General features: G+C 45.6%; 1 protein-coding gene and 1 long non-coding RNA gene across 4 annotated transcripts in view; both read right to left on the reverse strand.

Annotated features, from left to right (window-relative positions):
• CAB39 (calcium binding protein 39) overlaps positions 1-17,117 on the reverse strand; it is an 88,419-nt gene that overhangs the window by 6,671 nt on the left and 64,631 nt on the right. For all 3 annotated transcript variants that reach the window (XM_058701841.1, XM_058701856.1, XM_058701848.1), the window contains exons 4-7: positions 16,000-16,118; positions 10,948-11,116; positions 3,536-3,595; positions 644-709 (exon numbers count right to left, since the gene is read on the reverse strand). In XM_058701841.1, the coding sequence (XP_058557824.1) occupies positions 644-709; positions 3,536-3,595; positions 10,948-11,116; positions 16,000-16,118 (414 nt within the window). The remainder of the gene's footprint in view (positions 1-643; positions 710-3,535; positions 3,596-10,947; positions 11,117-15,999; positions 16,119-17,117) is intronic.
• On the reverse strand, positions 4,572-9,272 carry LOC131496370 (uncharacterized). Its single transcript, XR_009254464.1, has 2 exons — positions 8,124-9,272; positions 4,572-7,117 (listed from the first exon to the last, which is right to left on the reverse strand). It is a non-coding gene; the product is annotated as an uncharacterized LOC131496370 (long non-coding RNA).

The following is a 17,117-nucleotide window of genomic DNA, read 5'->3' on the forward strand; positions in this document are numbered from 1 at the left end:
GTGTACGCGTGTGCATGAGCAGGGGAGGAGCAGAGAGAAAGGGAGAGAGAGAGTTTGCCCAAGCAGGCTCCGTGCTGTCAGCGCATGGACCAGGCCAACACAGGGCTCAAGCTCACGAACCGTGAGATCATGACCTGAACTGAAATCAAGAGCCGGCACTTACTAGGCCACCCAGGCGCCCCTTGAATTTAAATTTCAAATGGAAGTATGCATGTCCTGGTCTGATACAAAGCGGCCAAACCTGCCTGCGGTTGAAGGTTTCACTGCTCATGGCCGCCCTGCCCCCTCCTCATGCAACAGCCTGCGTCATCCCGGAAGCACAACAGCTACCAAGACTTCATCTAGTTGGTATGAGTCTAAATTTCAAAAACAGGCTTCCAAATCTAAAATACTGCATTGCTAAGAGGTAGAGACCTCTTCAAAATTCTGCATATTCTATGTTGATTTCTCCACTTACAAGCAGGTGGGCAGGTGCCCTGTGCCGACCACAGCTGGACTTCGTTTCCACAAAAATCCTGACCAAGGACAAATGTATCTTCCTCTCAAAGGTCTAAGACCCACACCAGCATATCTCCCATTCCCCAAACACAAATTTCATGCGCAGGGTGAAGAGAAGTAAAATACATAAAATAATCAGCCATACCTTGAGTGACTGTCTTTTTGTCACATAGTTTTCTGAATGAAGTAACTTCTCATATTCACTGAAGAACTAAAAGACAAGAAAACATGTATCAGGAATTATTTTCTTAAAGACTGGTAGAGGACCTTAAAAAGCTTGAGCACAAACTTCTAACACCACGAAGGCCAACCACTGCCCATCTGTCTCACACAGCCTTCCTCAGTGGCGCTCAGAGACCCTCAGGCCCCCGCCCCGAGGATTACCTCCAGGAGGGGGGCTCCTGGGACCGAGTCCCACCCAGTGCTGGCCAGGCCCACACAGCTCGAACCTGGTCCTCCTCTGTCATCCAAACTCCACACGCATAAAACAGAACTCCTACCCTCCAGCTGTCTGCTCAAGGTGGAGTCTGGTCTCATTTCTTGGTTTTAGGTTAGAAGATTTCCTATTTTTTTTTTTATAGTTCAGTGAGTCCAAAGCATATAGACAAAGAGAAAGTCACCTATTCTTTCAATGCATCAGGCAAGAGGAGAAAATAATTAAAACCAGACAAGAGGAGAAATTCAACACTCTCAAATAGGTAGGTGTCCTAGAAAAGGTGGGACTTGGGCTCAATCTTGAATAATAGCAGGGATTTCAAAAAAGGGGAGGAGATAAAATGGGAAGGACACAGCATGAGTGAAGGCTGGAGAATGCACAACGTGACACACTTAGGAAGTGACACATGTCCACCAGATTTACACAGTGCTGCTCACTAACAAGCACGGTGTCACTGGCATGGTGAGGCGTGGCAGCCGATCAAAGCAGGAGGTAGGAAATGGACAGGAGGGACACAGGGTCCAAGGCCACAGTTGCTAACACGGGGCCTATGCTTCATGAGGGGTCCTGCTCAGCCACTCAGCTGTGATGCAGAGCAGGGACTCCTCGAGGAGCTGCTCTCAGGGAATTGCACTTCTGTCACCTCACCTCGAGGGCTGCATCTGCTACAGGCCACCGTGATCAGATCCCCCTGAGAACGCCCCTGGGAGAATGTGTTTTGTTTTACAGATGTTGTCATCTTTCGGTTGATTTTGTTCCCCTGAGTGCTTTCGGTTATTAGAAAGCTCAGGGCCGAAGTGTACAGGATTTGAGATCGTGTGATTTTGTAATTTTGTGTAAAAGCAATCCTCCCGGTTTAATTTAAATTACCTGCCTCCTCACTTTCCTTCTCCCTCCCTCAGATCTGACTGCATTATCTACACATTTCTGTTAGTTGCCTCACATAAATATTCCTGAAATTTTGTTGACCAATGTCATCTATTGATAACCTGGCTGAAGGTTAATAATTGTAGTAATATTAATTACTAGCAAACTGACGTCAATGCCTGAAGTTAAATTTCTTGGAAATTGGTTTGTATCTTTGGTAGGCTTTAAACTAAGATACTGGTATGTCAGATTCTTTCGAATCTTTGAGGCCATGTCGTAGCACAAACAATCCGGCTGACGTTTACTGACGCGCTCACCGAGTTCCGGCAGTGCCCTCAGGCACTCGACACACATTCTTACTTAATCCTCACAACAACCCGCCACAACGCTTAGGTGCGATCACGATCACGAGCCTTCTTTTAGGGCTGAAGATCCTGAAGGCAGAGGGTGAACGAAGGCAGCCGCCCAAGGTCTGGCAGCACAAGGTGGGGCTGGCGCCCGAAGCCCACACTTCTAATTGCTGCAGAAAGGCACCCGTGAGGTGACTGTGCTGCCGTCTGAAACCAACGCACAAAGACACACACCACACCCCGGTGGAAAATCAAAAAAACCTGACCGGCAACGTTTAAGCCCCTCCGGAGACTGCCTCCGAGGGACGGGGATGCACTCAGCACTGCATGCTACCGAGTGGAAGGGAGAGGCGAACACACAGTTCGAAAGCGTAGATTCTGCCTCTGAGAACCTTACAACTGAAATTTAGTTGAAGAGTAAAGTGAACAATGAAGTATCAGCAGTGACTAAGATTTCAAAAATTCAAACGACAAGTGAAGAATGAAAACCCACGCCAAATCTCGCGGGTCAGACGGGAATTTCAAGCGGACTGTTATTATCCTGACTTCTCCAAGAACACCCATCGTCTGGCTGTGGGCAGCGTGTAAGTCAGGCCAGTCCGGCCTAAGGATGCGCCCCTGGGCACGGCGGGGGCAGAGCTGGTGCGAGGTGGGGGCGAGCACCTGACCCTGGGACCTGAAGGCTGCTGTGCGGGTCAAGGGCACTCAAAATTGTTTATGTCGCTCAGGATGTCGGACATCAACTCAAACTGCTGGGCTAGTCCAGTGTCCTCACTTTACAAAGAGGACGGACTTCTGAATCCCCGGGGTAATGGCCTCAGCCATGGCCCCGAGGAGCCAGTGGCAGGAGCAGGGCTTCCCGAGGCAAGTGCTCTGCTCGCCCTCGCAGCTGCCGCCCCACTCTCTCTCCCGGAGGTGGCAGCAGTGTGGGCAGCCGATGGAAAGGAAGGGAAACTTAAAGTTTGATAATAATTTTCTTTTTATCTTAAATGTATTAACTGAGGGTCGATGGGGGATGGGAGACGCGGGGAGGGTGGGTGACGGGCATTGAGGAGGGCACCTGTTGGGATGAGCACTGGATGTTGTATGGAAACCAATTTGACAATAAATTTCATATTAAAAAAAAATGTATACTGTCCTTTGGCAGCAAAGGGCTTTTACTTCCTCCCCTAAAGCAAGAAAAGAAGGGTAGCGTGTCAATCAAAAGATAAAAATTCTGCTTCTGACCAAGTAACAGTCAATACCTTAGTTCAGTAGAGAAATGATTACAGCACCGTCTAAAACGATTACATATGCAAAATAAGTATCCGGGATACAATCTAATTTCAATCTTTCATTTCTGGTACAAAACTTACAATTTTAAAGTAGAATTTCATATACTTACTTTATCATAATGCTGTTCCAAAAATTCTGCACTGAGCAATTTATGTCTTGTAAGTAAATCCTAGAGAAAGAAAATACACTATTTTACAGCGGTTCTGCATTTAAGTTCTTTTAGAAAGAGAATCCTAAAACATGCCACGCCATTTTACCTGATAAAAACTGTTGTTAAACTCACTATACTTAAAAACATTTGCACATGAGTTGTACTGAAAATGTGGATTCTACGGAAGAGCAAATAAAATCATTAATAACTGGCAACTGTGATTGTGATGGTGATGATTGGTCACGGGTCTACAGCTCTTAGAAGGAAAAATTTAAAAACAAACACATAAGGCAAGAGAAATACAAATTCAAAGAAGGGGAACATGGCAATAAAGTGAAAGAAAAGTAAATGATTGTGGTAAAGTATCAAAGAGAATACTGCTTCTGGAGGAGAAAGAGGGAATTTCTTTCACTAGAAAAAGTACTGGAGGTTCCATTTTCTTCCTCCTAACTTCTGTTATATTTAATTTCATATCTAATGAAGTCTTTTTTTTTTTTTTTTTTTGGATGCAAAAAGGTGATTTTATTAAAGCACAGGGACAGGACCCGTGGGCAGAAAGAGCTGCCGGAGACAGACTGTTTTAAAAAAGCCCCATTGTGTTATAAACATTAGCTCCTAAGTAAGCACAAAGCTGCCGAAGTGTAGGATCAAACATCAGAGTGACCTGGAGTCCAGCTGCATTCCTCACCACGTGGCTTTCCCAGAAAACAACTCCAGGATCATTCATTCAGAAAACATATACTATGTGCCAGGTAAAGTTCTAGGTGCTGGGGCTCCAAAGACAGAAAGATGTGGTCCCTGCCTTTAAGGACCTAAAAGTTAGCAATGACTAGCCTGGGTCTCACCACATGGGAAAGAGAATGGGAACTCAGGACAGCATAAATGGTCAATATTTGATGAATTATGGAATAAAATTCCTTTAGAGCGGCCTACTGGAGAGGTTAGTGCCAATAATCCCCTTTCTCCGAACCAACTTTCCTTGTTCTCTTAGCTGTTTGTGTTTGAGTGGCCCAGGTCACAACGAACCATTGTTTCCTGAGGTATGTCCAAGTGTAAGATCGGTCCTGAGAAACGTTCGAGGAAACGTCCCATGGCCAAATGCATGTGGAAAATGCTATAGCTCTGGTTCCCTTGTGGGGAGCTGGCAGGTCTCGAGAGACCCTACAGGGAGCTCTTCTGTCATGTACTTTGTTACTGCCCTTCCCAAAAGGCCTTCCTCACACAGGCTTTCCCCTTGGCCTGCTGACCTACTGACCACCTTCGGATCTCGCCCCCACATCACTGCCATAGCTTCCAGACTGGTCACCAGCACGGACAAAGTTGTCTTTACGTCTGTGAGATTACATGACTGCCATCTCCCATGCTAGACTATAAGTTTTATAAATACCACGTTCATGTCTATTTTTACGAATCTTTGAACCCCCAGCACCGATGCAGTGCCCAGCACATAGAAGAGTGTGATATTTAATACATAAATGAATGAACCAACAAAATCAGGAAACAGGTTTGGGAAAACATCACATCAAGCAATCCTTAAAGCATGCTTTTAAGAAGGTTTCTAACTCCACCCCAAAGATTTACCGGTGTTCAAACTGCTGGATAGGGTACGCATCGTATGCCTTTCTTGGGCCATTTTTTCCAAATCCCCCTTGGGGATTCAATAGACAAAATTAGAAAACCTGGAGTTTGAGCATCCTCAAGAAGCTGGAAGAGAAATGCCATGAAGCTTCCCAGTATGGGGGAGGAGACGGGGGCGGGGAGAGGAGAATTTATATTAGTGTACTGGCCCACAGGGTCAGCTATTAGGGAGACAGGGACATGAGAACTTGAGGGCAATATATGAGGCATGCTTGTTAAAGGCACCTCCTCCTTCTCTATAGTTACTGCGATCTGCTTATGGTGGTCCCCCCGGTGTAGGAACCTCAAGGGCAGGGGTTTGTCTGGTTCACTGCTGAACTCCAGCACCTAAAGAACAGTGCCTGACACAGGGTAGGCAGACTCGTGGAATGAGCCGAATGAACAAATGAGTAAACGGATTAAGGGATTAGTGTGTCAGGATCCATATAAGACTATGTGTCATTTCTACTTTTTTTGTGGCTAAATCATTCTGGAGACCACTAGAAGGAAGTACAGAGAAAAGAACTTGGTGTTCACTGCTCTGCCATAACCTGACAGAAGACAATGCCAAAGGAGGGGATCTTAGAGACAATGGCTCTCAACTACGGTTGAATTTCAGGAACAGGAAGGTAGAAGATATTGCTCTAGAAAGCAAAATTCCTAGACACGTTGTGCATACACTTTTACTGAAGTTTTGAGTAAGAAAACTACTCTGAAGGATAGATCTCAAGTAGGAACAAGAGCCTCGCAGCTGGGCCACACACGAAAAGGGGACCTCCAACGTTTCCCCAACTAGGAAAGATTTTCTTCATTATCATCTGGTTTAAAGAGACCAGGAAACTCAGGAAACCACTGCCAATGTAGGAACCAAATCTCAATGGCCTTGGAGTAGGAGAGACTGAAGGGGTGCTCTGAGATGGCTAACATAGGAGACGGACCCCAATGCACAGCAGGACGAAAGCCCCTTGTTAAGAGGGCCACACCAGGGCCTGGAGAGGAGAGTGAAACACTGGTAGGAGAGAAGAACTGCTGAGAGCCAGCACAGAGAAAAAGGCTGATTCCAAGCTGGGAAGAGAGGAGGTGGGGACTTGGGCAGAGCCTCTACCTACTGAGCGATGAGAAGGAATCTCACCCTAGGAGCTGGAGCCACGTGCTTTGGAGGGCTCCCCCAGGGTCGGGGACAGAAACCGACAGAAGAGAAGATGAGGGGGAAAGGTCATGCAGTCAGTGGTCAGTGAGCTGCAAAATTTCCAGCGTGCCACATGGTCCCAGACCACGAACTGCTGGGTCGGCTAGCAGTGGGGAGGAGAAGCAGGATCTAATTTCCCACCTCCCTAAATTCCAGTACATCCAAGGCCCTGGTAGCACTGGCAGACAGGGGTCACCTCCTGAGCCCAGCAGATTGAGCACCAACTTCTGGGTACACTGAATTTAGAAAGATTCCTAAAAGTGGGTCTGGGACTCAAACAGCATGTTGCAAGGACAGTCCTGGGATCCCTGAAGAAATGCTGTTGACCCCGGGGCTCGATTTCACAGAGCCCTGGCAAGTTGTTTGGCCCAATTTCTTCCTTGATGCTTGACCATGTACCAGGACGAGAGACTCAACTCTACCAAATGTGTGTGGTTCACTTTTGGAGCTCTTAACAGAAAGTTCTCCCTGTGCTAGAGTCAAACCTGTCCCCAGGTTATTTCCAGAAACTGTCAGAGCCGACAGAAATAGGTTCAACCCACTTTCTATAGGACCCCAACTCCACATACATGAAGTGCTCTCACGGCAAGTCCCTACCGAGTCTTCTCTTCTCCAGGCTAAATACGTCCAACTTCCTTTAACCACTCCTCGAAAGACAGGATCTGAGTCCCCCTCACCATCTACTGTCTTCTGAAAGCCATCTATTTGTCTATGTGCCTCTTACAGTGTAGCGCCTGGAACGGAACACATTTATGTGCTGTTACCTTAATGGCTCATGGTGGGGCCAGACCGTCAACAGCTCCTTAGGTCACACACTACGTGGTCACATGTAGCTCTGGGGCAGCAGCATCATACTGTTTAATTTTTACTGCACGTATTCAGAATTCTGTGTACTCAGAGTGGGCTCTGTAGGCAGACTGCCTGGGTTCAAACTCTGGCCTCCCATTTTTTGCCTGACCTCACCCAATACTTCTAGGCTTCAGTTTCCTTCTCTGTAAAGGAGATAGTAAAAATACCTCCCCCAGAGAGTTGGTTGAGTAGGGTATGAAATTGCCTGCACTTTAGTAATTGTTATACTTAGCAATTATTATATTTAGTATTGACTATATTATTATGCCTTATTCCCACATCCCTTATTTATAGAGTTGGGTCTTCAAGTGGAAGACGTCAGTTTGTTCTGTTCCATGCTGGCCTCTCTGGATCATTCTGAAGCCTTATTTTAGGATTACCGCGGTCTGCTGTCTTTCCCTTTGTAGCTCTCACCTATACATTTGAGAAGTTGTAGGCCTTGTCACATTTTATCTAAGTCATTAATAAAAATGTTCAGCTAGACTGAGACAAAGCCCACTGGAAATCCACTAGAAATTTCTCTCCAGGGTGATGGCAATCCATTTTGCAGCACCTTATGCATATGACCTTTAGTTAGATGTAAATCACTACACTGAAATTCTACCTAGCTCCTGTCTTTTCATTGATTCCATCGAAACAGATCTGTACAATTATTCAACATCCAGTATATCTTCATAGTTATAAAGGAGTAATTCTAATAGCTGCTGTTTGCTCCACACATAGTGTGTGGGGACACAATATTACCCTGACATACTAGTATTCTTACCTCTATTTTAACAGATGAAGAGCTTGAGATTAAATCCGCAGCAGGGCCGGGAACCGAACCCAGGCAGCCACACTCTGAGTACCCTCATCTACTGGCAACTATGAGATTAATATGACTGAACTTACTCTTCGTGAATCCATGCTGGCTGTGGGTACACGGTTTCCTTTCCAAAATGCTCAGATATCATCTCTTTAGAAACACTTTCTAGAACCTTACACAGGTAAAACATCAAGCTCCAAGCTCCACCAGCCTCTCTGGGGAATCTACCTTCTTTTACTCTGGAAAAATTGGAAATATATTTGTTGGCCTTCTGATGCCCCTCCCGTCTCAAGTCCTCAAAAAAGAAATCACGAACAATATTTGGCCACTGAGTTACTATCTTAGTACACATTCATTTAAGCTATGGATCTTGTTAGTTTTAATTCAGAGGGGGTAGTTTTAATTTCCTTTTGAGACCTAGCACCCATTCCACAGATTTGTAAATTCCAAGTTTATGGATGAGCTGCATTTCTTCAAATTTTTTTGTGCACAGTGCAGTTTCTGGGGAGACAGGTCTGGTCACATTCTTCAAGGAGAGTGCGAGCCCCGGATCTACCCTCCTTTTCCGTTATGCAAATATTCTCTCAAAAAGGACGCCAGCAAACCAGGACAGGAGAGTTCTTCCTCCCCCTAAGCACCTTTGGCGTGAGGCTATCAGACCCTCACCGCTCTGACGGGGTTCCCTCTCAGAAGGATGGGGAGGGAAGGTATGTTCTGATAGGTCCCGTGCCTCTCTCTCACATGTCGTCTTGGTCTGGGCTCTGCTTGATTTTGTCTTGGGCAGCTCTCTGTTCAGGGGCCTCTTTAGGGAGCGCTGCCCTTTCTACGTAATCAGGAGCGGCTGAGATACAGAAGCCAAGCCAGCTTCCCAACAAACACGGTGTCTTCCAGAGTCCATCCTTCGAATCCTGAACCATCTTTGAAAGCTTCCCTTCTTCAGGGAGACACTACCTGCCTGGCTCTGCCCAGTCTTTTCCTCTCTGGCTTAACATGAGCTGACAGGGTTGATTTACCCACAGTGATTCCATCACCACCATTTTCTCCTTGGGGAGAATGGAATTCAAAGAAGCAGCCCTAACTGAGGGCTGATAATGAAATTATCAGCAAGGCCAATCGAGACTGTCAGATTCTGTGAATCACATTTCTGGCACAGCGTTAACACGTCTCCTTCCCGTCAGCCAGCCGTGCCACCTGTGCTAGGCGCATGGCATCGAGCACTCCGCTGGGCCGGGAGGTACGACTGTGCCCCACCCCCCACTCCTCTCCTTCCCACCCCACCCCCACCTCTCCCAGAGTGGCCGCTCGCAGCTCATGGCTTGCTTTCTACACAGGATCTCTTCCCAACATGTGGTATCACCACACCTCCCTTCATAACAGGCCTGCTGCTTTTCTTTTTTTTTTTTTTTTTTTTTTTTTTTATAACGTTTTTTATTTATTTTTGGGACAGAGAGAGACAGAGCATGAACGGGGGAGGGGCAGAGAGAGAGGGAGACACAGAATCGGAAACAGGCTCCAGGCTCCGAGCCATCAGCCCAGAGCCTGACGCGGGGCTCGAACTCACGGACCGCGAGATCGTGACCTGGCTGAAGTCGGACGCTTAACCGACTGCGCCACCCAGGCGCCCCAGGCCTGCTGCTTTTCAATGGAGCATCCCCTTCCACCAATATATCCTAATTATGAGTCCTAGCCCCAAAATGCAGTGACACAAAGACATCAGATTTGTCACTTTATGTTATAATCTCGAATTCATTTCATTCTGCTTTATAAATTGACATATAAATATCTGAGATCTTACCTAAGGCTTCTGACATCCTCTTTAATAGTTTTAGGAAAATAAATCCTCGGGTACTTCTCACGCTATTACCTTATTCTCATTCCAGGTGAAACCCTAATGGCCAGGTCCCCAGGTTTTCATCCTGTTTTAAGGGTGTTCATTCACTGTGAGGGACATATTTTACCTAGAGACCAAGGCGTATGCTCATTATCTCAAGGGCTGTTTACCCTCATAAAACTGACCCTCACGAGGAAGTGGCTACTTCTCACCATAAGAGTGTCCATGGTTCCTGAGCATAGCTGTCTGCAGGTTAGTATGTTAAATCCTGATTAAAGTAGAGGTTCTAAATAGTCACCTATGAGGTCAGACATTTTATATAAGGGAACGTAACATACAAAGGTGTACTTTCATTGTGAGGAACACTAACAAATATTACTGCTTTATTTACTGTAAACAGCACAGAACCTTGCAATTCAAAACACAAATCTGCATGTTGTACAGTGCTATTGAATCCTAGGTGCGTTTAATTTATACAAATATAGAACAGGGCGATAGGGTGTACTGGGAAGGGAGGCCACATAAAAACGTGAACAGGGCAGGCAATTCTGCTCCCCTTGCCCCGAGCGTTCAATAAATAAGCTTTGGCATGAACATGGGACGGAGAGCTAAGTCCATTGTTCCCCAGGGCCTGTCCACAGTGTGGAAACTTCTGCCCTGATTGTGCTTCTAATATTTCAAGACATGCATACTCCAAATTAGCATGGCCCTGAACAGAAGACAACGGCTTGGTGTTTAACCAAAGCAACTGCGACAGTACGTTCCAACACAGGAGAAAAACTCGTTTGTCCCACACACTGTGTATCAACATACCACGCTGATGAGTATGTTCACAGAAAAGTGTACTTGTGACCATACTGCCCATACTTTTAGACAGAGTTTGCAATCTAACCCTCCCACCCTGTCGAAGCTGTGACTCTACTGCACACACCTAAGTCACACATACACACAGAAAGCAGATCTTCTCTCTTGCCGCTAGAGGGCAGACGGGTATAGACTCAGAGGTTAGACGTTTAGGAAAGAACAGCAAACTGGTTAATCTCACAAGTATATTTAGAATTCTACAGTTTTTATGTTACCTTGAATGTGGCAAATGCATCTGAAGCTATGTCAAACGTTGACATTTCGACATATCTGAAGAAGTCATAGAATTGTTCTGACCACAGAATGATTTTTGCAAGTGGTTCATGTCTGATGCATTCTCTTAACATTATCCCACAATTTAGAGCTATTTCTGGAGATTCATACCTGCAAAACGAAAAAAAACAACAACAAACCAACCATGATTGCTGTTTCAAAACCCCTATCACTAAACCGTTCACATTTTTAGAACAGGAAGTTGAGATGTGTCTTAATCAAGTGACCAGAGTGGGTTACAAAAGGCATCTCTGTCACAGCAGGGTGTGGTGAGCTCAAGTGGGTTTACCCCAGAGGGTGTGCGCACGCACGTGTGTGCACACACGCACACATACACACACACACACCTAGCTGGCAACAACTGCTTCAACCCAAAGAAAAATAAAAGGCATGGGAGTGATCACATAAATAAACATTCCTTATTGAAGCTAAAAGATTTGAGAAGTATTCGGGGTCACACCCCCAAACGAATTCGTTTTACGTGGGGTGCCGTCAAGACTTCAGAAAACCCAAAAGCTGAATTAAAAAAAACACAACAGGAAACAAACAAAATCGTTTCCCAAACTCAGAGTATCTACATAGGTCTATCAAATATGCAGCATTTTTACTTCGTTGTTTCAAGTCAATACTCAAAACAGCGCCTCCAAGGCTCTTGACAATGCCAAGCCTACGAAGCCAAAGGCCTGACCCTGTGGTCACAGAGCGCTTGTCAAGGAGGCCCTGCGGGACTTCACAGTGGGTACTGGGGACGCCCTGGCATCTGTTCGGCACCCATGGCTGCGTCTCCCCTCTGTCAGGAAGGAGCCCCGTTTTGCTCTCAGCCCCACCGCCCCCAACCCCCCCACTGCCTCTTGGGCTGTACGTGCTGGCCACGTGTCCTTCCCAAGCGGCGTCCCCTCTACCCTCCCGCGCTCGTTGCATTTCCCCACATCCAACTAGCAAGGACCTCCTCCTGGCCGAAACAGACTTCTCTCATGACATAAATTCCACTACTTAGTGTCCCAATGGTGCTGACCTCTGCATCTCTGTCTTTGGAAAAGGAAAGAAAAAGCTCTCTCAGTTCTCCTTTCCACCCCTCGGACTGTTCCTCTTTCTTGCCTGGCCGAGGGCATCCCTCCGGTGCCGCCAGCCTGCTGGTGGTGGGGCATGCCCCCCCCCCCCCCCCCCCCGCGACTCCTAAATCCCTGCTCAGGTCTGCTCCTGGACCCTAGTCAGGCATTTTCTGTTGCCACTGGACACTTTCAGTGAAAGGTCTACCGCAGCACTACATCTCAAAATTCGAATCTCTTCTCCCTCCACAGAACAGCCGCCCTCCCCTGCTTCCTCATTTCTGTTTTCTGGCACCGTGATGTGGTTTCAGAAACCGGGTCTAAGGTCTTGCAGAACCTCCTCGTCCGATAACGGAAGCGTCCTAGAGCTGCAGTTACTACTAGCCACACGTGGCTACTGAGCACTCCAAATCTGGCTAGTTTGACCGAGGGACTGAATTTTACGTGTTAAGTTAACGCAAAATGAAATGACCGCCTGCAGCTTGGAAGAACTGCACTGGACAGAACAGTTCAAACCTCCCGCCTTCGTCTCTTCTCAACGCTTCCATCTTTAGAGCCACCACTGGTCCTCGGGAAGACTTCTTTGAAACATTTTAGTTTCATTTCCTTTCATCCATTCCCACGGCTGCATTAACCCACACCTAGAGAAAGGTAAGTGCTCCCTAACCAGCATCTTTGCTTAAGCTCTGTCTTAACGAATTTACCCAGCACACAAGAAGATCAAGAGCATTTCCAGTTGAGGAGTTCAAAATGATTTCTCCTGCCCATCAAATAAAGACAAACTTCCGGGCTTAAACGTCCAGGCTCATGAGATCCGCTCCTTCAGGAAAACGTCACCGTCCATTCTGCCATCAAGCACTCCAGTTATCTCCCTATTGCTGCCAATCACCATGTTCATTCCTGTCCCTGGACCCACTCTCCTTTTTTCTACTAGAATTCTAAACCCTCTGGAACTTCAATCCTTAGTCTCACCTCTTCCACCAACCCTTGCCTTATTGACTAAACCCACACCGCACCCCGTTATCCCACAGTCCTAATCGTTATCTGCAGTGTTATCCTTCTGTTACACACAGGTTCATCACAGAGCCTCAAGAAATGACTCCTTTGGATCACTTATGGCACAGCTTCTAGCAGGCTGACTGGCGCTTGGGTGACTACAGTGTCTGCCCACAAAGTGGCTGGTCAAACAATTCACCTTCGCTGATCTGAATTTAACAAGCAGGAGACCGGAAAGACAAGAGTAAGACAGTTTGGTACAACAAGTTGGGCAGGTTTTGAGTGGTTTTTCCAGCTTGTCTTAAATGAGTAAGCCATAAACTATCGAGTACAAGGCAAACAGTTATGCTGTACAACCTGTTAGCACCAGAGTGGAGAGCACATTCACATTTAAGTCACCGGGGGGAAAAAACTGCTGCCTCCAGATGCAGCCTAACACTAGCGACAAGCCTATGTTGAAACGCACAGTGACTCCGCCGGATGGCTAACGTCAAAGCACTTACGGCCTACGCGGTGGTCACACTGCAGGAGAAGAGTCTAGACTCGTTAAGTGAAGTACAAAAACCTTAAAAGGTAGCTCACAAGGCTCCTTGAAGAAACGGCTATTTCCAGGTCTGAGGCGGGAATCTGTACAAAATCAGCACGGGTCGTCTTGTGCCAGAAAGCAAGGAAGCTATCAAAGACTGATGGGGTCCTGCCAAAAGGACACAAGAGCCAATCTGAAGGAGCTTCCCGATGGCCCAAGATGATGCAACTTGGATATAAAAATTTGGACATCATGACTGTGATGGATTGAAACACACCAAGTATATTTTTAAAAACCCACAACTGGAGTTCATAACGACCTGATCACCAATTTAAGAGAAAAGAGGACAAAGGAACATGTTAAATGAAACCACAGGGATGTAAAATTCAAAATATGTGATTTTTCTACAAAACATATGACCCCGTTGCTTCAACAAGTAAATGGCATTAAAAAAAAAAAAGGTGTAAGAGTCATATTAACCAAATTCAGTTTGTGCACCTCGCATGGAACTGGATTTAAACAAACTAACTGAAAAGTGACATTTTTGTGTGTGAAAATCAGGGACATCTGAACATTGGGTACAAGACAATGTTAGGTCTGTAAATGGTATGGCGAGTATGGTAGGGGAAAAAAAAAATCCTGGGGTGCACTATGTACTGGGGACGCACGCTGAAGGAATCTTATGTGTGAGGAGGGAAACAAGGAGGCAAAGCGTGTGAAGTAATAACGACAGAATGTCAACAACCGTCCGCACTGGGTGACGGGTAGGAAATGGCTATTTTATTCCCTCCAGTTCTCTGCGCAGTTTCCACTCTAAGGGCTACGCGGGACGGGGAGACAGGCGCTGGCGGGCACGGGCACCGGCACCAGCTCCTCGCCTCCCTGGCGGACGTCTCTGCTGCAGCCACTCACGTGAGAGCTGTCAACTTTTAAGAAAAAGATAATTTAAAGATAAACTGTACCTCAAAATTCTGACTTTAACAACGTTTATATCGTTCTTTTGGCTACTCTTAAGCGAAAACACAGGCCAACTAATTGATGATTTTTAACCACCACTGCTTTCTACGGAAAAGGAAATACTCAGTTTAAAAATACACAAAGGCATCTGGAAGGTGCTCTAAAAACACCAAAATTTCAAACTACTCACTACATGCTTACACACACAACTCTGGATTGGTAACAACAAAAAATGAGATGCCAAAAGTTCTGTATGGCAACATCTGAAGAAGCAACCAACAGAGATTTAGAAACAGAATGAAGGAAACAGAATGCTGGCATCAAACACATGCACTGACTCATGCTTTGTCTAAACAAGTTTGAACTTGGGGGAAGTGTTAAACCACAGAGATGTGAATCAGAGGGAGGCAAGCTACGATGCGAGCGGTAGGAGAGCAAGCTGATTCACGCCAGCAGTCGTGCCAGTAAAACGCCTGTCCGCCAAGTTAATAGAACAGCACCAACACTGGGACAAACAGATACACACCAGACCCAGAGCTGGCGAACAACTCCTGTGTGAAGCAATAAGGTGACCCTGCCAATCGGGGAGGCTCACTGATGAGGGAGAAGAGGACTGGTTTTCTTTTGAGGTTTCGGTTTTTAGGCTTTTCTGGTTTTTGTTTGTTTTTTTCATACTGACAGACTACCACAAATGCCTGCTTACTAGTCCAGTAGTTAAATGCGCTGTCAAGTACCAACCACGTCGGTTGGTGAGTGGACACAAACAGGTACAAAGCAAAGAGCACTACTTCATAAGCATGTTCTTTGTTGACCGAACAGAGTCAAGCTATGTAGCATCCAAGCTCCATTTACTAGGCAGCTTTCACCGTCTCACAGTGTGCATGTCTGCCCAAAGATGTCTTTAAGCACACGATTTAACTGATATTTCATATAAATAAACTTCTAAAATCTAGAGAACAGAAAGAAGACCACAGAAGACTTTTTTCTTCAGTTGCATAGGAGCTGAGAATTTAAGGCCTCACGATTCATCCACCTTTAAACTCCCATAGGTATTTGCAAATTCAATTTAACTCACTGGCTGAATTTTAAGAGGGAAGTGTGTTCAGGGCACCTGGGTGGCTCAGTCGGTTGAGCGTCCAGTTCTTGATACAGGCTCAGGTCATGATCTCAACAGTTCATGGGTTCAAGCCCTGTGTCAGGCTCTGTGCTGACAGTGTGGGGCCTGCTTGGGATTCTCTCTCTCCCTCTCTTTGCCCCTCCCCCGCTCATTTTTTTTTTCCTCTCTCTAAATAAACAAAAAAAAAAAAAAAAAAAAAGAGGGAAATGTGTTCAAGATCTATGGGAAAATGAAATGACTGAACTACAGAGAGAATACTTTCCCACATTCACCATCGTGTTTTTGCCTAAGACCATCTTTCCTTTTTATTTTTCAACTGAGAATATAAATTTTGTTATATTGTACATACCCTTTCAATAACATGAACAAAATATTCTGTTGAGTGCAGATGTATTCAACAGTAGGAGTTCTTGTACCAATTTGTCTTCTGAGAATATTGTTGAAAATTTGAGCCACGTCTTTTTTGCCCTATTAGGAATACAATCATTAAAATATTTACCCGACTAACGACCAAAAAGCCCAGCCACCCTCCCAAATAAACTCAAATTAAGGCATTGCATATTTATATAATTATGACTGAATAGCTGACTTTAAAGTGCTCATAGATACTAAATTTTCTTTATTTATAATTTCAAATTCTAAGTCTTAATAGTATACTATATTTACCATGAGCAATGTATTCAAAGTGAAATGTTACTACATATAATTTCTAACCCTTAAAATCATGCAGACTCAGATATGAAAAATAAAACCTTGCTATATGCTTACAATGTTCAGGGATCTGATTCCCACCCATAGGGAACAAACAGCCTCCAATAAAATGCTCGTGTTGTAAACAATACACGTAATTTCCTCTTATACTGATGGATGAGGAGAAGCTGCACGCTGCTAGTATAATAAAAATGAAAGAATTCTGTAAGAAGCTGAGCTTTCATGGCAAGCAGACATATCCCCCTATTTAGTTAGGTCTGTTCAGGAGAGATTTTCTTTGATTAATCATGAAGGTTCTAAGTACCACATGATGTAGCAGTTCAGAGACCAGAATTATGTAACTGTGCTTTACAAGACGCAATAGAAGGACGTGACTGCTATACAGTGAACCTTATGATAAGAAAACTGCATAAGAAATTAACAAACGGAGAACTGAACCCCAGGAGAGGTTTCAGAAGGGCCACTTGTTACGAGGCTGACGAGCCTGCAGGGCACTGAGTGAAATGCTAGCTTTCCAGTGCCAGAGATCATCCCGGGGCCTGTGCTAGATCAGGAGCGGCAACGGCAGTCTCGAAGAACCCATCTCAAGGGCACACACTTCTTGGTAAATTTAAGTCACTAAAGTCCCAAGTGAACATTAAATTCAGTGACCACGTTGGGGAATGAGATGTGTGGACAAAGGAGAAGGAACTGGACGTTCCAGTGCGTTCCCCACTTTGCAGGCAATAAAAACTGTTGTTGGTGGAATTTGATACA

This window comes from Neofelis nebulosa, chromosome 2, assembly GCF_028018385.1.
Source record: "Neofelis nebulosa isolate mNeoNeb1 chromosome 2, mNeoNeb1.pri, whole genome shotgun sequence".
NCBI lineage: Eukaryota > Metazoa > Chordata > Mammalia > Carnivora > Felidae > Neofelis > Neofelis nebulosa.